The 22,202-nt window shown below is 42.6% G+C and overlaps 1 protein-coding gene across 1 annotated transcript in view; it reads right to left on the bottom strand.

Moving 5' to 3' along the window:
• Positions 1–22,202, bottom strand: part of Il2ra (interleukin 2 receptor subunit alpha) — a 46,836-nt gene that overhangs the window by 2,897 nt on the left and 21,737 nt on the right. Inside the window, exons 2-7 of the mRNA XM_021650916.2 lie at positions 14,354–14,527; positions 12,829–12,939; positions 9,924–10,139; positions 6,360–6,431; positions 5,504–5,575; positions 3,473–3,539 (exon numbers count right to left, since the gene is read on the bottom strand). Coding sequence (XP_021506591.1) covers positions 3,473–3,539; positions 5,504–5,575; positions 6,360–6,431; positions 9,924–10,139; positions 12,829–12,939; positions 14,354–14,527 — 712 coding nt within the window. The remainder of the gene's footprint in view (positions 1–3,472; positions 3,540–5,503; positions 5,576–6,359; positions 6,432–9,923; positions 10,140–12,828; positions 12,940–14,353; positions 14,528–22,202) is intronic.

Genomic DNA, 22,202 nt, shown 5'->3' with positions numbered 1-22,202 from the left:
TGCTGGAAACATGTTACAGCCCGATCCACGAAGATGCTACCTAGTTCTTTTGTAAAAATACTCCCACCACATCTTGTGTTCAGCTACCATTGTAATCCCAACACTTAAAAAGTCGTATGATAGGAGGATTGCTGTCAGTTCAAAGATACTTGGGCTACACAGTGAAGACAAGCTCATCTTGGGTTCCATAGTGAAAACCTGTCTCAAAACAGCTGTTCTAAAACAGTCATTCTCAACCTGTGGGTCTCAACCCCCTTGGGGGGGTTGTTAATGATCCTTTTACAGGAGTCACCTAACACCATTCAAAAACAGATATTTACTTTATGACTCACAACATTAGCAAAATTATAGTCATGAAGTAAAAAACAAGATAATTTTATGGTTGGGGCCAGCACACCATGAAGAACTCTATTAAAGGGTTTTGGTGTTAGGAAGGTTGAGAATCACTGATCTAAACCAAACCAAACAAATAAAACCCAAACAATCCAACAGGGCAAGAAAGATGTCTCAGCGGGCAGAGATGTTTGGTGCCAAGCCTGATGACTGAAGGAGAGAACTCACTATCAAAAGTTGTCCTCTGACTTCCACACACACGAAGTGTCCCAGCCCCACCAAAAAAAAAAAAAAAAAAAAAAAAAAATCAATATTAAAAACATAAAAAGACAAAAAATATGAAGCAAACAGTATAAAGGCTAGGTTGCAGGTGAATAGAACACACGTGTCTAGCATGCTCAAGGACTCGGATTCAGTTCCCAGGACAAAAAAGAAATAACAACAAAGCACGAAATTCCTAAAAACCTAACCAGCCTGAGCCAGCCATTGCACACTCCTAGTAATTATTCCAAAACAACCAAAATTCCTCTGGCAAAGATCTCATTTTTTACTATTTCCCACTTCTTACATAAAATTCCATTCACTCTGCCCAACAGTTGACCATCAGGCTCAGCATCTGCTGAGCATCTGTCTGTAGGGCAGAGGGTTGCATAGTAATGTGAAGAGGGACTGCCTCTGACATAATCTGATTGGCCTGCTCTTTGATCACCTCCCCCTGGGGGGGAACAGCCTTACCAGGCCACAGTAGAGGACAGTGCAGCCACTTTTGATGTGAACTGACAGACTAAGGTCAGAAAGGAGAGGAGAACCTCCCCTATCAGTAGACTTGGGGAGGGGCATGCATGCAGAAAGGAGAGGGAGGGTGGGATCGGGAGGGGAGGAGGGAGGGGCTTATGGGGGGATACAAAATGAATAAAGTGTAATTAATAAAAAAAAAGAAAAGAGAAAAAAATCTCATTTTTTTTTCAGTAATTCAGAGGTAGGGTTTCCAAATGGCCACAAGAGGGCATCATTAGATGAAATTAGCTTCTAGACTTTTTCATGTAAGAAAAAAAAAATCTTATTATTGATTATGTGTCTACGTGGGAGTGTGTGCAAATGTGAATGTAGGCTCCTGTATGTTTGAGACAGGGTCTCATTGTGTAGCCACAGGCTGGACTCCCTGGTGCTGGAATTTTAGAACTATAGAACTTTGTTTTTGATTGATTTATTTATCTATTTATCTATCTATCTATCTACCTATTTATTTATTTACTTATTTATGTGTTTATTTATTATTTTTGTCTGTCTGTTTGTTTTGGACAAGTTCTTTGACCAAAGGAGTCGTATTGATGTTATATTTCGGTCTCCCTAATAATGATTGTGATACTGGGCGATCTTTGGGGTGATTGTGATACTAGGGTGATCTCACCTGGTTTTAGGCCATTCCTTACTTTAATTTAAAAACTCTGTGCTCTCACGGCTCACAAAGAGTCCTGCTTTCCAGGTCCGAGGAAGGTCTTTTAAGACACCAAATCTGGGTATGTGGGTCTTTAAGATACCAAATGAAAAGGCCCTTGCCAGGTAGATGCTCATCCTGAGAGGGGAGGAGGTGTCACAAGTACTGAGGCCCTCGACTGTCAGATATCATACTTCATGTCCCAGAACCCCAAAAAAGAACAGCATAAGGACATAGGTAGACAGTCAGGGCTGTAAATAACCAAATACGGTATCCTCATTTGGATAGCAATTATTCAGTTGAGGAAAATTAGGAATAGGCCAGATGAACAACATAAGAATGGGAGAAATTGGATTCCTACCCATCTACCCTCTGGCCATGATATTAAAATTTAAGAGTATCAGGGTTAGGCAAACCCTGCCCTGGCAGGAGAGGCACACCCCTGACCTTTAGGACTGTGGTGGTTTAGTTTTAATTGTCAATTTAACACAACCTAAAAGTACTGGAAGGGAATTTCACGGAGGGCTCGCCTGGATTAAGTTGCCTGTGGGTCTGTCTACAGGGGATTGTCTTCATTATCTTAATTTGATGTGGGAAGACCCAGCTTAAACCCATCCCATAAGTTTGGGTCATAGATTGTATTACCAAAAAAAAAAAAAAAAAAAAAAAAAAAAAAAAAAGGAAAGTGAGCTGGGCACGAGTGTGCATGCATTAATTCATTGCACAGTGCTTTTGATCGTTGGTATGGTGTGAGTAACTGTTTCAGGTTCTGGTCACCTTAGCTTCCACACCGGTGACAGACTGCAGCCTGGAACACTGAGTCAAAGAAACCCTCTCTCTCTTAAGTCCCTCCTGTCAGGACATTTTATCACAGGCACAGGAAGTGAAACTAAGACGGGGACTGAACATCTCAAACAGCTGACTCTAAGGAGGGTGGGTTGGCTTTTCTCGAGAAGTTTTTTACCTTTTTAACTCTTTAAAAATAATTTATTTAGTTTTTTAATATAAGATTAGTTTTTTGTTTGTTTTTTTTTTTTTTAATATAAGTTCAAGACTAACCTTGAGCTTCTGATTTTCCTGCTTCTACCCCTGAGTGCTGGGGTTACAGGTGGAAGCCACTACACCTGGTTTCTTATGGCGCCGAGATCAAGCCTGAGCTTTGCGAGCATGTTCAGCCCTCCCTCTACCCACCAGACCACCTCCCCCGGCATGTTATTTCTTCCTCCAGCCTCTGAGAATGTGACATCATACCCAGCCCCTCTTCCCCCCCCGTGTGTGTGTGTGTAAGCATGTATGAATGGGGACATGTGTGCGTCTGTGTATGTGGAGGTAGAGGTCAGCCTTGGGTATTGTCCCTTAGAATACCATTCACATTATTGTTTGAAACAGGGTCTCTCAATGAACCAGTGTCAACAGGTTAGCCGGCCCAAGAGTCTGAGGGATCCACCTCTGCTCCGTCCCTCAGCACTGGAGTTACAGAATTACAGGTTAAGTACCACCACATCCATTTTTGTTTGTTTGTTTGTTTTGTTTTAAAAAAGCTTTTGGCGATTGATCTCAAGTTTTCATGCTTGCATGGGAAGCCCTTGACTAACGGGGCTGTCTTCCCAGCCTGTCAGCTGAGAAGTTCTAGGCAGAGTTCATACTGCCAGGCCGGGGACCAAACACTGGGACGTTTAATCCTTACAGTGTTGGACTCACCATCTGTGTTGCCAGGTGAGTCCACTCAGAAGAAGGATGCTGATGAGCAGGAAGATGCAGCTGGCCACTGTCAAGAGAGAAAGGGAGTTTAGGTCTGGGCTATGCTTGGGGTGGGTGGGTGGATGGGAGAGGCTGATGGATCCGAAGGGCTGGAGAGAAAATCATCTAGGTGAGCGAGGACCTCCTGCATGGTGGGGGCTACAGTTTCTTCTTTCTTTCCTCCTCTCCCTGAGGATTTCTAAGAAGGCTCAAGGAGCCAGGGCAGAGCCGGTTGGGCATGGAAGGAGCATCTGTAGGAAAACTGGCACTTGTCCTCTGGACCAGATTGTAGCTGGAATCTTGAGGAAGGCACAGAGGACAGGCCTCAGTAGTAGCATCTTCCATGAAGGAAATGTTGAAACAAGATGAGAAATCCTGAACACACTGATATCTCCCGGAAGTGCTCGACTTCCCAAGTGCTGACTTGTGAAGGTTCCAGAACCCACCATTTATTCAGTGGCCCAGGCGGGGGTAGCTTTGAAGCCCGTTTTCGCCTCCTACCAGGAACAACTGAGTTGCTTATGGACATTTTTCTTTCTCTCCCTGAGGCCTTGCTTTGTCCCTCCTGAAAGTTTGGGGGTCATTGTTTTTGAAGATGTATGTGGGAGGAACTGATTTAGGGTGATTTAAGGGTTAACGGTGGTGATGCTCTTGGTTCAATATTGATTGCTAGAATCTGAAGTCACCTTAAAGACAAAACTCTGGGCATGTCTGTCAGAGATTAAGATTAGGTTAACTGAGGCAGGGAGATCCACTCTAAAAGTGGGCGGTACCATTCCATGGGCTGGGATTCTAGGATCCATGAAAAGAGTGAGCTGAACACAAGCATTCATCTTTCTCTTTTTAATTTTTTTGAGACAGGATCCCTTGATGTCATTCTGGCTGCAATTCACAGAGATTTCAAACTCACAGAGATCTGCCTTCCAAGTGCTGGGATTAAAGGTGTGGCCACCACGGCCAGCCTTTGTTTCTTAACTGCAGATTCACCACGACCAGCTGCTCCTTTCCTGCTGCCATTCATTTCTCCTAGTGATAGGCTGCATCCTATAACTGTGAGTCAGAACAAACCTTTCTTCCCTTCGGTTTGTTTTGTCAAGCATTTAATCACAGCAATGCAAAAGGTAGCTAACACAACTCACAACATACTAGAACTGATTCATGCGATTTTGAGCAATGTTAGCAACTAAAGTCATCTTTTCCCCTTATAAGCAAACATTAGAGAAAGAAGGGGTTATTTCAACTAGACTACAAATGTCTTGGTGCAGAGGGAATTTAATCCAGTAATTCCAACTCTGGTTGGAATACAGACACACCCTTAGCACACACCTCTAATCCCTCTTCCTGGAATAGACATGCCCTGAGTATACATTTTTAATCCCAAACAATGAACTAAAGTTAGTTGGTAGAAGGAACCCCCTATGTTTTAAAGTGACGTCTAATTGAGGGGCAGAAAAAGTGACGAATCCGAGGAAGATTTGACAGAATAGGATATGCCCACATTTTAAGGGAGAACAGTGCCCAAGGAGAAAGGGAGGAGGCAGTTTTATCAGGACAGTTGTACAGAGAAAGGTCGCTACAACCTAGAACACAGGTGAAGGCAGAATGAACTAGTGAATGAGAAAGAACCAGAAGATTAGAACACATTGCCAAAGTTAGTATGAGGCCAAGCAGAGCAATTCAGTCAGAGGCCAAGAGAGAAGTCAGATTGAATCAGTCAGCTAGGAGAGTAGTTTGAGCCAGAACTGCTGAGTTGACCAGCCAGTCAGAGCTTAGAATGAACTAGAGTGAGCTTATTCAGCAGTAAGTCTCAGATGCTGAAAACATTCTAGGCCTAGATTAGATTGTACAGAGACTAGATGCTTCCAGGTCTAGGCCTAGGTTAGCAGATGGAGGCAGTAAGCCTCCAAGACAACAATTACATCAGGCAAATAAAAGTTACTTTTACATCTTGGCACTGCACAGTTTGTGCATAAATGAAATGACCTGACCTACCTGCTATCTGATACTCCATTGTAAATATGAATGTCTCCATGGCTGTAGTTGCTTCTGTGAGTTGTGGGAAGTCTGTGGAAAAGAGAGATGAGGGGGCACTCAGGTTTATGGCAAGAACAGGACGGCACGATGCTGGAAGAGAAGGGGCTTCTTGGTGGATTAGTCACTCAGGTTAGGGGAAGGGATGTGAGGGCCGGGTGAGCAGAGTCTGTCTGGAGACCTCAACCTCAGTCCTGTGATTTCTCCTTCTGACACTTTCTTTAGATTTTGTGTGTGTGTGTGTGTGTGTGTGTGTGTGTGTGTGTGTGTGTAAGGGACGTATGCATTCATGTGCCTGTGTACGTATGTGTGCATCTGTGTGTGCAAGTGCCTATGCACATGTGCCTTTGGAGGCCAGAGGTCAACATCAGATGTCTTTCTTCATTGATCACTTTTTTTTTTTTTTTTGAGACAGGTTCTCTTATTTGATTCTCATTGGTTCAGTTAGACTAGACTATGACCAGCAAGCTGTAGAGACCCTCATGTTTCTGCCTCCCCAGTGCTAGGATAACCACTGCCTTGCATAGTTTTGTTTTTTTTTTTTTTTTTTTTTTTTTACATTTTTAGTGTGATTCTTTGGGAGAATCAAAGGCAGGTCCTTGGGCTTTACATAATAAGAACCATACCAGCTGAGCCATCTTCCCAGACTGCCTTGGGGTAATTATATCGCAATGGCCACATTCTTGCTTTGGAGAAGAGAGAGAGAGGGAGACAGCTATGCTGGCTTCCCCCTCGTTCCTCTCAGGAGAGGCTTGCATAGTCATTGTCAGCTTGTGCCTGATGGCCAAATGTCTGTTTGTGGAAGCTCTCTCCATACCTGTGGTGGTGATGGGACAGTCAGTCTCACTCTCAGGAGAAGGATCTCTGCTTTCTGGAGATTCTTCACTAGCTGCAGAAGAAAGAAGGCAATGCACTTTGAGGCCAAGCTGGAACTATGAGACTCAGATGCCTCCTTCCACCCACCATCTGCTGATGGCCCCACATACACCTGCTAACACATGGCACATTTTTTGGGAATGTCTCTGAGGCACTGTTTCACATCAGGGGAACTAGAAGCAGTTAAGAGGCCATAGCAGCTGGGTGGTGGTGGCCCCTGCCTTTGATCCCAGAACTTGGGAGGCAGAGGCCTATGAGTTCAAGGCCAGTCTGGTCTCCAGAACTAGTTCGAGGACAGCCAGGGACACACAGACAAACCCTGTCTTCAAAAACAATAACCAAAAGGGGGGCACAGTAGAGCATGTAAGGGGGAATCCTAACCCTGACAGTGACTCTCTTATAGAACTATGAGAGAGTCTTTCTCTTCAGGCTGCCTACTCAGCCTTGGATGCCACCCTTGTTTTGGAATTGGGTCAAAATTACACACCACCACCACCTTCACCACCATCATGAAAAGAATTAAACAGAGCTTTGACAGCTCCTTTGTGATCAGTGACCCAGTGTGCAGGCTAGTTTTATGTCAGTTTGACATAGGCTAGAGTCGTTGGAGAGGAGGAAACTTCAATTGAGAAAATGCTGCCATAAGATTGGGCTGTAGACAAAACTGTAGGGCATTTTATTGAATAGTGATTGATGTGGGAGGGCCCTGTGCATTGTGGGTGGTGCCACCTCTGGGCTGGTGATCCTGGGTTCTCTAAAAAAGGCAGACTGGTAGGTTGGAGAGATGGCTCAGCTGTTAGGAGCACTGTCTGTTCTTCCAGAGGTTCTGAGTTCAAGTCCAAACAACCACATGGTGGCTCATAACCATCTATAATGTGATCTGATGCCCTCTTCTGGCATGCAGTTGTACATGCAGATAGAGTATCATACACATTAAATGAATAAATGAATAAATAAATAAATAAACCTTAAATTATGCTTTTGAGAACTACCCCCCTGATGGGGCTGCCTTGCCAGGCCACAAGGAAGAAGACACTCTCAGTCCTGATGTGATTTGATGAGATGGGGTGGATAGATGGGGTGTGATGTCTCCCCTTTTCTAAGGAATAGGAGAGGGGTGGGAGAAGGGGGAGGGAGAGAGAGCAGAGGAGGATGCTACAATCAGGATATAAAGTGAATAAATAAATTGATTGATTAAAAACAGGAAGAGCCAAAACCATACAATGGAAAAAAAGGCAGCATCTTCAATAAATGGTGCTGGTCTAACTGGATGTCTACATGTAGAAAAATGCAAATAAATCCAAATTTATCTCCCTGCACAAAGCACAAGTCCAAGTGAATCAAAGACCTCAATATAATACTACATACACTAAATTTATTAGAAGCAAAAGTGGAAAAGAGCCTTGAACTCATTGACAAAGGAGACAACATCCTCAACAGAACACCAGCAGCACAGGCTCTAAGATCAACAATCAATAAATGGGACCTTGTGAAACTGAAAATCTTCTGTAAGGCAAAGGACACTGTCAATAGAACAAAAAGACAGCCTACAGATTGGGAAAAGATCTTCACCAGTCCTGCATCCTACAAAGGGCTAATATTCAAAATGTAAAATGAACTCAAGAAATCAAAATAACCAATAAACAAAATAACCCAATTAAAAAAATGGGGCGCAGAACTAAACAGAATTCTCAACATAGGAATTTTGACTGTTGAAGAAGCATTTAAAGAAATGCTCAACTTCCTTAGTCATCAGAAAATGCAAATAAAAACAACTCTGAGATTCCATCTCACACTGGTCAGAATGTCTAACATCAAAATCTCAAATGACAGCACATGCTGGCGAGGTTGTGGAGAAAGGGAAACCCTCCTCCGTTGCTGGTGGGAGTGTAAACCACTTTGGAAATCAATCTGGTGCTTTCTCAGAAAATTGGGAATAGCTTTATCTTAAGACCCAGCTATACCTCTCCTGGGTATATACCCAAAAGATGCTCCACCATATAATAAGGACACTTGCTCAACTTTGTTCATAGAAGCTTTATTCACAATAACAAGAATCTGGAAACAACCTAGATGTCCCTCAAGTGGAGAATGGATGAAGAAACTGGCACATTTACACGATGGAATACTACTCAGCTTTTAAAAACAAACAAATCATAAAATTTTCAGGTAAATGGATGTAACTAGAAAAGAATTGAGTGAGGTAATTCAGATCCAGAAAGACACACATGGTATGTACTCACTTGTAAGGATATAGCCATATAGTACAGGATAAGCATACTACGAGGCACAGACTCAGAGAATATAAGTAACATAGAGGATCCAAGGGAGGAGGTGTAAATCTCACTCAGAAGGGGAGATAGAATAGACAGTGGTAGCGGCTGAAGAGAGGGAACAGGGTAGGAGAGGGGGCACAGAGAATTAAGAAGGTGGAGAACAGACATGGGGAGAGTGAGGGCAAGAGGGCAGAAGACCTGTAGAGAAAAGAGAAACTGATGGGAGGATCTCTGTGACAAGCTGGAGACCTAAGTCAGGGTAGGCTCCTGGGAGGCTACGAGAGGGATTCAAGCAGAGACTCCTAGTAGCAGAGGCCACAGAGACTGAAAAGGACACCACTAACTAGACTAGTCTCCTAGCAGAGGGAGGGGAGCATGAATCTACCCACAAAAACTTTGACCCAAAATTTAGCCCGCCTACAAGATGTGCAGGGATAAAGATAGAGCAGAGATTGAGGGAATGCCCAACCAATAGCTACCCACCTATCTGCCCACCAAAGACCCACCCTATCGGAGAGTGTCAACCTCTGACACTATGAACGATGCTCTTCTAAACTTGCAGACAAGAACCTGACAGAGATGTCAGGCTGTTGCTACCCAGCAGCACCTCAAAGCAGATGCTGAGACTCGGGCCAAACATTGGGTGATTCGTAGGGGGTCTTGTGGAAAAGTGGAGGAGAGAGAAAAGGACCTGGAGGTGACAGGAGCTCCACAAGAAGACCAACAGAGCCAACTAACCAGGGCCCAGAGAGGCTTACTGAGAAGGAAGCATCAACCAAGGACCATGCATAAACTGGACCTAGGCCTCCTACAAAGATGTTGCAGATGGGCATCTTAGGCCTCATGTGGGTCCTCTAGTAAGGGAAGTGGGGACTGCATCAGACAGGGACTCACTTGCCAGTTCTTTGAGCACTTTCCCCTGGTGGGACTGCCTTGCCAGGCCACAGGGGAAGAGGACACACTCAGTCTTGATGCAACTTGATGAGCTGGAGTGGATAGAAAAGGGAGCTCCCCTTTTCTGAGGAAAGGGGAAGGGGGAGGAGGGTGAAATTGGGAGGGGAGGAGGGAGGGAGCTATAACAAGGATGTAAAGTAACAAAAAATAATAATAATAAAAATTAAAAAAAGAAAGAAAGCAGGCTGAGCAAGTCGCAAGGAGAAAGAAGCCAATAAGCAGCAGTACTCCAGATGAAAAACGAATGGGATGGACACAAGAAAGGAACAGCCTACCTGGGAAGTGATGGTGTTCCTTTTCATCTACACACGTGAGCTGGGGCTGCGTCCACCCTGTTTTCCCACACATAGTTTTGCAGATGCTCACAGCAGGACGTCTCTGTAGAGCCTTGTATCCTTGAATGCATTCGTAGTGAACACTCTGTCCTGCCACGAAATGATAGATTCTCTTGGCACCTTCATGTTCCCACGCAGGGGGCTCCCCACAGTGACCTGGAAGAGGAAGAGATTTCTGAAGGCAAGTTTGGGAAGGCACAGTGAATGCCTCTGGGTAACTTCTTGCTCTCAGACCGGTTCTGGTCACTAGAAACTTGATCTTGATTCTATTCTTTTGTTTCACTTTTTCACTGAACATACAAGTATTGAGTGTATCCAGCTGACAGGAATTTAGGCAATCATAGGAAAGCCTGGAACCCCGTGTGATGCAACTATTTCTCTGAGCTGAAATACTCCCTTTTGGAGGAAGGCTCCTTACAATTCTGAAAAATAAGCAAACCCCACAGATCTCAGGATGCTCCTGAAACTCATTGCCCTCCTTTTCTTATTGCTACATAAGCAGTGACAATGACTGAGGGGAGGAGACTCAAACTGTGGGAGAGGTCTGCCCAGGAGGGAGCTCCAGAGATGCAATTTTTGAGGACTGTCGTCCATACTATGGGGTTTTTTGTTGAGGCAGCTGCAATTGAGTCTTCCATACTCCCCAAAACAAGCCCAATAAATTCATTGGTTCATAAATTTGATAGTTGGGTGGATTTTTTTTTTTTTTTTAGTTTGATGTCAGTGTTCTGTCTGGTGACCAAATGTTTGTTCAGGTCTCCCCAGGAGCACAGCACCCTGTCACTCCTGCAAGGGTCAGACAGTTGATTAAGTAAGAAAGACTTAGGCTAGTGGATAGACAGTGGCTGTGGCAGATTAAGAGTGGCTGCTTCCTGGGAGCACAGGGGAATGAGCTCTTTATTTGACTGATGTTACAAAGATCCCAAGGGCTTTGGAAAAGTAGACAGGTGGAAGAGGGCTCTCAGCTGAGAGACAGCAGCAGCATGGAGCCAAGAGACAGACCACTCTGTATTGCCATTGAATACGTGAGGAGGACCAAATTTGGTAGTTATCTTAGGAGTTTGTGGAGCTAACCTAGGATAAGGCAAATGTTTGGAGCAGGGGAGATACAGAGAGAATCTCAGTGAAACATATCATGGTCCTTGATTAAACCACACCCAAAGCTTGACCCATATTGGCCCAGTCAAGCCTTCCAAAGATCCTCTATGGCCAGCAGCTTTGCACCCACTGGAATGAAGCCAGATTTGGCTGAACTTTGGCCCCAGAGATCACGGCCTGTTCTGAATTAATCTTGGAATTCCCTACCAACTGCCCTCCATCTGGTCATACAGAACTATACATACTGTCTAACTCTGGATCATGAAATTACTCATAAGTTTAGAACCTTCCAGATTTTCAAAACCCCCAGTAACCGAAATAATCTCCCAAAGAACCACATACAGACTTTCTGCCCCAAACTAGAAGCTGAGTGCTCCTGACTTGAGCCATTTTCTGACTCTGCACTTAGCATAACAGTGCTGGGACTATGTTTTACTCCCAGAACAAATTATTATTTTAAGGTCAAGAAACAACATAATTGTCAGAACCTGTTTGAATTTGATTTGTTTCTTTAAGACGTAAACACCAAACTATGACGATTTGTGAACAATCCCTCAGTTAGAAACATCTGGTTCTCTCTTTTTTATTATTTGTGGGGGCGAGGCGGACATCAAACAGTTCAGGATGACTTTGAACTTCTGATCCTCCTGCTTCTGCTCCCCAAATGCTAGGATTACAGACATGCCTAGTTCAGCTGATTTTTCTCGAGTAAGAACAAACATCGACTTTCCTGAAACCTCCCAATAACTGTAGATATTGCCATCAGTTTCTAAAAGAACATAGGAAACATTAAATGTATTTGAAAACATCACCCCAGGACAGAGCTGGGAGAAGAAAGGAACTGAAAACATCACATCGCAATAGCACTTCCTAGATTGACCCTCCACCCCCAGTATTGGATGCTGTGAGTAGTTTTTAAGTATTTAAAAATGAGCTCTCAGTAGAGAGATACCTCTTCTAATCTAGGAGACCAGTGGTCTTGCTTTTACCCTATTATGTGCCTTTAACTAAATTGCTTAATGTTGCTATGTCTCAGTTTCTTTGGTCATCAAGGTACTTCTTCCCGCTCCCTGAATCACTCAGTTGTGGGGTTCAAATGATATTACATATGATGTTCTTCATAAGGTTAAAACTCTGTCATAAGACTATAGGGTCTTCATATGGCCAACTGGTCCCCACAAATGTCATGTAACCCTAGCTGACTCTCTTTCTTCCTGACATTGTGGCTTAATTTAAGTACTATTATTTCATTTGGTAGAGGTGTGGGCAGACACAGTGTCCACTCACCAACACTCTTTATTAACTAGTAAATAACTGTCTGAGCTTTTCATTTTATAAATGTTCTGTAAGAAGCAAATTGTTATCAGTGGTTTTGCTTGCAGTTCATTGTTTGTACTTTAGAGAAAACAGGAGGAATTTGTGAGGGCAGGGATCATTGTCTATTCATCTTGTTTCTTCTGTGGGCAGTGCCCTATGCACGGCTATTCCCGACACTTGCTGTTGAACTGAATTGAATCTGAGGACTTGAATTCTTATGCTGCCAAACCATAGCCTATGTTACCTTCAGAATGAGGTAACATAGGCAACATTGTTATCTGCATCTGCATGGTGTTCTGAGGAGTGAATAAATTGCACCTGTCTGTGGAGAACAGGACTATTCTCCCTCATCTGGCTCATCCTTTCCATGTAGCCAAAGACCAGCTCCCAGGGGCTAGCTAGGGGATGACTCTTGAGTCTCATGTCTTACCTGGAAGGTTCCCTTGATGCACAGACTGTGTTGATTTCTGCGATACTGTGGTCTGTTGCTTTTTCTGGTCTTCAGGTGCATGTGTAACTTCCTTTCTTGCATTGTCATTGGCTAGAGAATTATGGGAGGAATGAGGTATATAAGTTCCCAAATAGAAAATTCAGAATAGAATTCAGAATAAAATTCAGAATAGAATTTTCTATTCCCAGAATAGAAAAATTCAGTGCGGGATGTAAAATAAATAAACTAATATAAAATTTTAATAAAAAATGCTGTTCATACATTCATTCACCCCAGGACATCTCTCGAGTGCCCAGTGCTGGGTTAGGAAAGATGCACAAATAAGGCCTCCCTTGAACAGAATCAGCACACTTAGCCCAGCACTGACTTCTAAATATTCATATTCATATGCATATTAGCAATGGACACAACATATTCCTAGAAGAAATGCGAGATTTTCCTACTGGAAAATCCTTGTGTGCATGTGACTCAAACATAAGTGGATCTTTCCTTGTCATCAGCGCTGCCAGTGTCACACATGGCAGGTAGGAGTAGGCTAACCCCACAGCCTTCATTTAATCCCTTCACTCGCCTCTAGTGGTTGGAGAAATGTGCTCTTAAGGCAGTGATCAGAAAACACACACACACACACACACACACACACACACACACGAGTCAAGATCTCACTCTGCGGTCTTGGTTGGCATGGAGCTCATCATATAGACCAGGCTGGCTTCAAACTCATAGAGATTGCCTGCCTCTGCCTGATGAGTGCTGGGTTTAAACATTTGTGCCACCCCTCTCTGCTCAGCTGCACGATGGAAAATTTTCAGCCATAAAAAGAAAATGAATGCAACTAGAGAAAAATATTAAGCAAATTAATAAACCTACAGAAAGATTTTTTTTTTCCATTTGTGGTTCCTAGATTTTCTATAGGTCCCTAAAATCAAGTATGTTTATATGACCTAAAAATGTAAGAAAACCACTTACATGGAAACTAAAAGTGACTAATGGGTTGGGGGGGGAATAGAGGAGAGAGTAGGGGGTATTGAGCGGGGGCAGAACACATTCATTCTACAGTGTGTACCTGTGTGAAAATATCCCTATATAACCCAGGACTATGTATGATAGATACATGTAATGAAAATGTTAGATATGTGTGTGTGTGCATGCATTCATAAAACTACCACTTTTCCACAATCTCACCCCCCGCCCCAGAAGAGAGAAGAAACAGGTTGTGTGAAGGAGCATTCTGAACCCAAGGAAGAAAGAAGAAAGGCCAACAGCACAGTCCTGGAATCTATCAGATTGACTCAGGCTTAGCAAGCCTAGTTCTTAGACCAAGCAGACACTCGTTAAATCATGTTAAATGGGCGGTTATCCCAGAAGCCGATAAGATCCATTATCCCAAAGACTTGTCTACCATTTTTTTTTTTCGGTCTGTTGGCCTGAGTTCACGGGAGCTGGGTGTGTTTCCTTTTATGCCCAGTCCCTTTCCCATCAAGGTTACAAAAGGGACACTTACAGTTGCTTGTACACTGGCAGGGGTTGATCCAGGAGTTCCCCGAACAAGACATATAAATAGAATTGCTTCTTCGGAAATGTTTCTTGCATTCACAGTTTAGGATGGTGCCATTCTTGTAGGAGAGGGCTTTGAATGTGGCATTGGGGACCTCTGGTGGGTCCAGTGGACACATCTCTGTAAAGAAAGGAAGAAATGTTACTGTGCGATGTTCTGGTGAGGCGTGAGTTTGATGGTGTAGTGGCTTAGTCACACATTTCTTCCCTCCATTTAAAGGATGGCACTCCACTTCCTCAGGAAAGGAACTAGGGCTCACACTGTGGATCCTGTCTTGGCTGCTTTTTATGTCAACTTGACACAGGATAGAGTCATTGGAGAGGAGGGAACCCCAACCGAGAGAATGCCTCCATAACATGAGGCCTCCCTAAGATGGAGGCCTGTAAGGTGTTTTCTTAATTGGTGATTGATAGGGGAGGGTCAAGACCATTGTGAGTGTCCCCACCCTGGCCGGGTGGTCCTGGGTGCCATGAGAAAGCAGGCTGAGCAAGCCATGAGGAGGAAGCCAGTAAGCAGAACCCCTTCTTGGCCTATCCTGTCTCCAGGATCTGCCCTGTTTGAGTCCCTGTCCTGACTTCCTTTGATGATGGACAACGATCTGGAAGTTTAAGCCAAATCCCCCCCCACATTACTCTTGGTCATGATGTTTTAATCACAGCAACCGTGACCCTAACTAAGAAAATTCCTTAGAAATCTCAGTACCAGGAATGCTTCCGTTTGCAGCGGGTGTCAGTCACATGCACAGCATGATCTGCATGCTGAGAAGAAAAGGCTGCTAAATGCTCAGACCCTAAATGTGGCATCTAGCCCACTGCCTGCAAGGCTTGAGAACACTGCAGAAAAGGGGAAGGAAACAAAGTAAGAGTGAGAGGAAGGAGTGGGGTAATGTGGAACACTGTCTTCCGAGTATGACTTGGGTGTGGCCCTCTTGAACCCCCAGCAACTATCACTGCCTGCACAATACTGTGCTTGTCAACGTTCCCTCACAAAGAGGGGAGGGGTTCACGAAGTTCCACCCATTCTTGATGGTTTATAAACGGGTAACAGTTGCTGGATGGAGGGATATCCGGAGGCCCCACCACTAAAGATATAAGCAATTGTTGGTTGCTGAGAGAGGGAGAGACATTTTCCTCAGGAAAGTAAGACTGCAGAGCCACTGGTATGTTGCTTATCTCTCTATCAATAGCCGTATACCATGCTCCCATGAGTAGCACTAAACTCATTGGTTCACCACAAAGAGAGGTGTGAACACAGAAGAACAACCAGTTGGGAGTTAGCGGCAGGGCATCAGTGGGACCACACAGGGTAATGGGTATGTATGTGAGTATGATCAAAATACACCACATGCATGTATGCAAATGTCATAATGAAAGCCATTATATGATTAATATATGCTAATAAAACTAAAAAGATAAATTTTTGTGTCAGAGATGCTACAGCAGTGTTCACTCGAATTCCTCTATAGTATAAAATGCACATTATAGAAGGAATAACTATAAATGAGTAGAGTTTTATCCTGAAGATACTTCATGTCTAGCAAATACAGAAGAGAGGGTGGGTGGGCCAAGGTAAGTCAAAGCTTCAGGGTCAGACCTGGTATCTTAGTATGACACCAGAAACAGTGGTTCCATGTGTAATTTTTTTTTTTTTTGAGAAGGGGCCTTCTCATGTAGCCCAAACTGGACTCAAGTTCATTATGTAGCTGAAGATGACCTTGAACTTCTATCATCCTGCTTCCAATCCCAAGTTCTGGGGTTACAGGTGAACACCAGCACAGCCAACTCTCTACACTCAACTCTTGGGGGGAAGTGATCTTGATCTAACTGAAAATCATTCTATTGCAAAAAGTTCTTCTGCTTGATGAGATTGGTGACTAGGAAAATGCCACAAACTGCATAAGGGATGGCATGATGGCAAGGAAAGGAAATTGTGGGGAAGCAGGAGACCATCGTGGCAAAATGGCTTAGTATGTAAAGGTGCTTGCCATCAAGCTGCTATTCCATCTTGTGGAGCATGCTGAGGCTGGTCCCAGCAACTGCTGTATATACCAGACTGTTGTTTATCATGATGGTTAGTTTGCAGTATCATTTTGAATGTTCTAATGGATGCCTAGAGAATTCAAAGCATGCTTCTGGGTGTATTAGTAAGCATATTACCAGGAATGATTGTCTATGGGTTCACAAAGTAATAGGGAAAAGACCCACCCTCAGGGTGGGCAGACACCCAACAGTCAGTTGGGGACATGGCTGAGACAGGAAGTAGAAGGCAAAGAAGTATGTTCTCTCTATCATCCAGTCTGCTTCTCCCTTTTCCTTTTCTCTCTCCACTCATTCTGCTTTTCCCTCCCTCCTTTTCTTCCACCCCTTCCTGTTTTTCCTCTTCCTATATCTCTCTCCTTCTCTTTCTTCTACCTCTTTCTGTGTGGTGGTTTGAATGAGAATGGCCCTCATGTATTTGAATGCTTGGTTCCAGTTGGTGGAACTGTTTGGGAAGGATGAAACACGGGATGGCACCTTTCTACCCTTAGCTACCCTACCAGCCCATTTCTGAAATCTGAAGACAGACATTAACTTACGGATCCAGGATGTTCACTACACCTTACAGAATGAAGAAAGGCAGATGGGTGTGCATCCACTGCCAAACTGCCAAAAACCTAAGGAGAACATCTCAAAGCAGCCAGAGGAACAAGTGACACACAATAGTGGAAAAAGTGATGGGTGACGACTGACTTTGCCACAGAAACAAAAGGAGCCAGAAAATAACAAAGCCAGCCTTCAAACAGATAGCTTGTCGGCTCAGAATCCTGATTAGATGCGACACTCTTCAAAGATGAGGGTGGGACTAGCACATTTTCAGGTAAGAGAAAGTTTACAGAATCCCACTAGCTCACTTGTATTGCATTATTAAAAATGGAAAAAAAAAAGCTGGGGACTGCCACAGGAAAATTATATTAGTCAGAAATAGAAATCTATTGGGAATAATGAAGTCATGCTAAATATACATGAGTGTGGTGATGCCATAATTTTCTTGAAAGGATTACTTAATATATAATAATAACAGTGTGTAGTAGTTCTTTTATTTATTTTAATTTTAATTGTGTGTTAGGGTGGGGCACATGAACGAAGAGCTCCTAGAGACCAGAAGAGAGTGACAGATCTCTAGAGCCACAGGTGATTATGAGTTTTGTAATGTGGGTGCAGGGAACTAAACTCAGATCTTCTGAAAGGGCAGTATGCATTCTTTTTTTTTTTTAATTTTATTTTTCTCATTAGTTACATTTTGTTAATTCTGTATCCCAGCTGTATCCCTCATTCCCTCCCCAATCCCACCCTCCCTCCCTCATCTCCTCCCTGTCCCTTTCCAAGTCCACTGATAGGGGAGGACCTCCTCCCCTTTCATATGACTTCGTTTTGTCAGGTATTTTCAGGACTGGCTGCAAAGTCCTCCTCTGTGGCCTAACAGTACTGCTCCTCCCTTGGGAGGTGGGGAGGTCAAAGAGCCAGTAATTGAGTTCCTGTTAGAAATAGTCCTTGTTCCCCTTACTATGGGAAACCAATTGATTACTGAGCTATCACGGGTCACATCCGAGCAGAGGTTCTAGGTTTTATCCTCTCATGGTCTTTGATTGAGTGTCCATCTCAGAAAAGACCCTGTGCCCAGATATGTTTGGTTCTTGTGGAGCTCCTATCCTTTCCACATCAAACTCCTCTTCTTTCATATGATTCCCTGCACTCTGCCGAAGGTTTGGTTATGAGTCTTAGTATCTACTTTGGAGCTTTCAGATGCTTTCTGCGGTAGACTCCTGTCATACATTCAATGCATATCCCATTTGTCTTTCTAAATGAGGATTGATCATCATACCCCGTGTCCGCTTTCTTGATTATCTTCTTTAGGCAGTATGCATTCTTAACCACTAGCCATCTTACCAGTCCCTGCATGACACATCTTACCACCTATGTAAATATAAAACATATGACAAGCTTAGAAAGAGGGTTGAGGCTAATGGACCTTTAGCTTTTTAAGTTTTTCTAGCGTGTCTGAAATGGTACAATATTAACCAAATAGGACATGGAAAATTAATAATGCATAGTAAATTTCTCAGAGAAGGCATCCAATAATGAAATAATGAACACATTAAAAAGGTGGTAATAGAATAAATTAAATAGAATATTCCAATATGTATCGGACATATATTTGAGTAGCCAAAATGAAGAAGAATAAAGAAGTAAGAATACAAATGGAACAGATAGGAAAGCTGTCCAGCAAATACAGAATAGAGGGTGGAGGCAGCTGTGGAGGTTAAGCCATTATCATTGAATACATTAAACACAAAGGTACTAAATGTTCTAAAATGAAAACTTTCAGACAACAAACAGCAAGGCTCAACAACATGCTGTATATGAGAGAACATGCTTAAATATAAAAACCACAACAAATTGAGAGTGAACAAATTTAAAAAAAGATATGCAGAAACAAGCATAAGAAAGCTGATATGGCTATGTTACTATCAGAGAGAAGTTTCATGAGAAGGGGTGTTATTAATAGCTGAAATGCCTCTTTCTATAAAAGCACCAAGAATTCTACACAATGGCATTTGTAAGTCATTAGGTGTGGCAATCTCAAATCACTTGTCATTTGTATATACTTAATCAATTAGACAAAAATCTAAAATCAATTGCATTTACACATCGAAACCACAAAATACTCAAGAATAAATTCACCCAAACCTCCAAGAAAATCAGACTTGAAAACAGTAACATTGCTGAGATAAATTTTAAGGGAAGTAAACAGAGAAACATATGGTGTTTATAGATTAGAAGACTGATCTTTAAAAAGACACACCAGTTTCCCATCAATCCATCTGTTAATTCAAGGTAATTACAATAAAAACAGCCAACATGCTTTTTTAGTTAAATTTTCAAGTTGTTTTCAAACTTCCTTGGATGTGTCTAAGACAATTAGTCATAAAATGAAGTTTAGAGACTCATACCCATCTGTTACCCAGACTATCAATAAAGCTAGTCATCAATTGGAAGAAAAACAAATACAGCAACAGAAATAAGTTCTAGAAACTCACACACATTGAATTGCCCCCCCACCCCAATTTGCCAGAGCAGCTCTACGAAGAAAGAAAAATGCTCCTGACAAATACTATCAATTCATATGGACAAACGTGTGAAGGGCAAAGAACTTCCTTCCACAGATAAAAACTTGTTTTTCTTTAATATAAAGAACCATATGTTAGCAACAAGTACTAAACATGAAACCATAGAATTTAAATTGTAAAATGTCTTAAAGGAAATTAAGGCAAACAGCTTTAGAAATTGGGGATCGGTGGAGATTCCTTAGGACACAACATGTGCTGAGTATAAAGTAAAAATAGGGCTGGAGAGATGGCTCAGTGGTTGAGAGAGCTTGCTGCTTTTGTAGAGGACCTGTATTCTGATCTCAGCACTAAAACTAAACAGCTCACAACCACCTATAACTCCAGCTCCAGAGGACCTGACAACATCTTCCTACCCACTGCTGCACAGATTAAACATTTTATAAAAGAAAAAAATTCAAACAGTGTCAACTAATCCAAAGGTCGTGAGAAGATAGAAAAGACAAACTATGGCAAACTATGAGAAAAAGTATTTATAATGTGTATATGACAATATTTCTTTCCAGAATAATAGACCTACATATCAACACTTAAAGGTAAGTGACTTGACAAGTGAACAAACACGTGAATAGTCATGTTTCCAAAGAAAATATACAATTATCAAAAAGTCAAGTTGAAATGGCACTCACCAAACTATCAAGAAAATACAGAGGCTGGAGAGTTCAGTAGGTTAAGCGTACTTGACGCCCAAACCTGATGACCCGAGTTCATTAAACAGAACCCACAGAGGAAGGAGAAAAATCTATGCCTGAAAGTTGTTCCCTGACCTCCATACGTGTATGCTTATGCACTTCACACACACACACACACACACACACACACACACACACACACACACAAATAAAACACAAATTAAAAATCACCATGAATTTGCACATTCTGGGTGAAATGGCAACAAACAAACAAACAAATGAATATTAAAAAAAAAGAAAAGAAAAATGCACTAAATGTGAAGGGTAATCAGAGCTGCTGGAATTCTCTTTTACAGTAGTAAGAACACAAAACTACTTGGAGAAACATTTAAGACAGCAGTTCTCAACTTGTGGGTTGTGACCTCTTCGGCAAACCTCAGTCTCCAAAAACATTCACATTGTGATTCATAATGGTAGCAAAACTGCTGTTATAAAGTAGCAACCAAAATAATCTCTTGGGTGGGGGTTCACCATGCCGTAAGGGACTGAATTAAAGGGTTGCAGCATCAGGAAGGCTTTGAATCACTGGTTTAAGGTGTTTAAAATGGGGGCTGGGGAGATGGCTCAGCAATTAAGAGCTGGTATTCTTGCAGAAGATGCAGATTTGGCTTCTAGAACACACACTGTGTTTCCAAACTCTCTGCCACTCCATTTCCAGGGAGACCTGATGCTGTTTTCTGACTTCTGTGAATACCAGGCATGAATGTAGTGCTCACATATTCATGTAGGCAAAGAACTCCTGAACATAAAATAAATCTAAAAAAAAAATAATAATAATAATAAAGAAAATAACTACCCCTAAGCTACGGTGTAGCAGTTCCGCCCTGAGGCATTTGTCTAAGAGCAGTGAAATAATGTGCACATAGACAGAATTTTACAAAGGCTTCTAGCAGACTGATTAATAACCAGCCCAAGGTGAGACATGGTGGTAAATACCTCTAATCTCAGATTGCAGGGAGCTGAAGCAGAAGAATTATGAGTTTGATGCCAGCCTGGGTTACTAGAGACCTTATCTCTAAAGTAACAAAACCACAACTCAATAACTTACGTACCTATCATTGTGAGAATAAAGTACAAATTCAAAAAGGCACACAAGCATTCAAAGGAATGAATTCCTGCTACACACAACATAGATTAAATCTAAAAAAAAAAAAATTAACTAGTCATACTGTATGATCCAATTACATGAAATTTAAAGAATGGAAAGGGGAAGAGAGGGATGAAAGGAGAGAGAGAGAGAGAGAGAGAGAGAGAGAGAGAGAGAGAGAGGGGAGGAGAGGAGAGTGCGCGTGCTTAAACAGAGAAATTAGGCCAGTGGTTTCTTGTGGTAGATGGAGATCAGTTCAAAGGAGACAGCACAAAAGAGCTCAGTGTTGACCACATGATTTTGCACAGTTGCTTCAAATCTGTACAAACTGCTTCTTTATAAACAGGCTTCCTAACACAACCCCATACAATAATAATCATCACCTTCATAAGGAAAATAAAATAAAACCTGTAGGTTTGCGGTCTGGAGAGATGGATCAGCTGCTGTTCTTGTCTGTGCCACAATCATGAGGACCAGAGTGTGGATCCCAGAACCATGAAGCAAGCTGGGTGTTCCTGCAAATGCCTATAACACCAGCCCAGAGCTGGACAGACAGGAAGACAGCTTGGATTTACTAGCTTCCAGACTAGCTGAGAAAGTCTGAGCCCCAGGTTCAGAGAGAGACTCTGCCTCAAAGGAATAGGCAGCGAGTGACAGAGGGGAGCACCTAATAACATCTATGCACTTTAATAATACTCAGGTGATTCCAAAGGTCCTGAGCTCAATTCCCAGCTACCACATGGTGGCTCACAACCATCTCTAATGAATGAGATCTGGTGCCCTCTTCTGGCCTGCAGGCATACATGCAGACAGAGCATTGTATGTATAATAAATAAATAAATCTTAAAAAAA

This window comes from Meriones unguiculatus, chromosome 19 (assembly GCF_030254825.1).
Source record: "Meriones unguiculatus strain TT.TT164.6M chromosome 19, Bangor_MerUng_6.1, whole genome shotgun sequence".
Classification (NCBI taxonomy): domain Eukaryota; kingdom Metazoa; phylum Chordata; class Mammalia; order Rodentia; family Muridae; genus Meriones; species Meriones unguiculatus.
The sequence above is the reverse complement of the archived record's forward strand: the minus strand, read 5'-3'. Positions and strand labels throughout refer to the sequence as shown.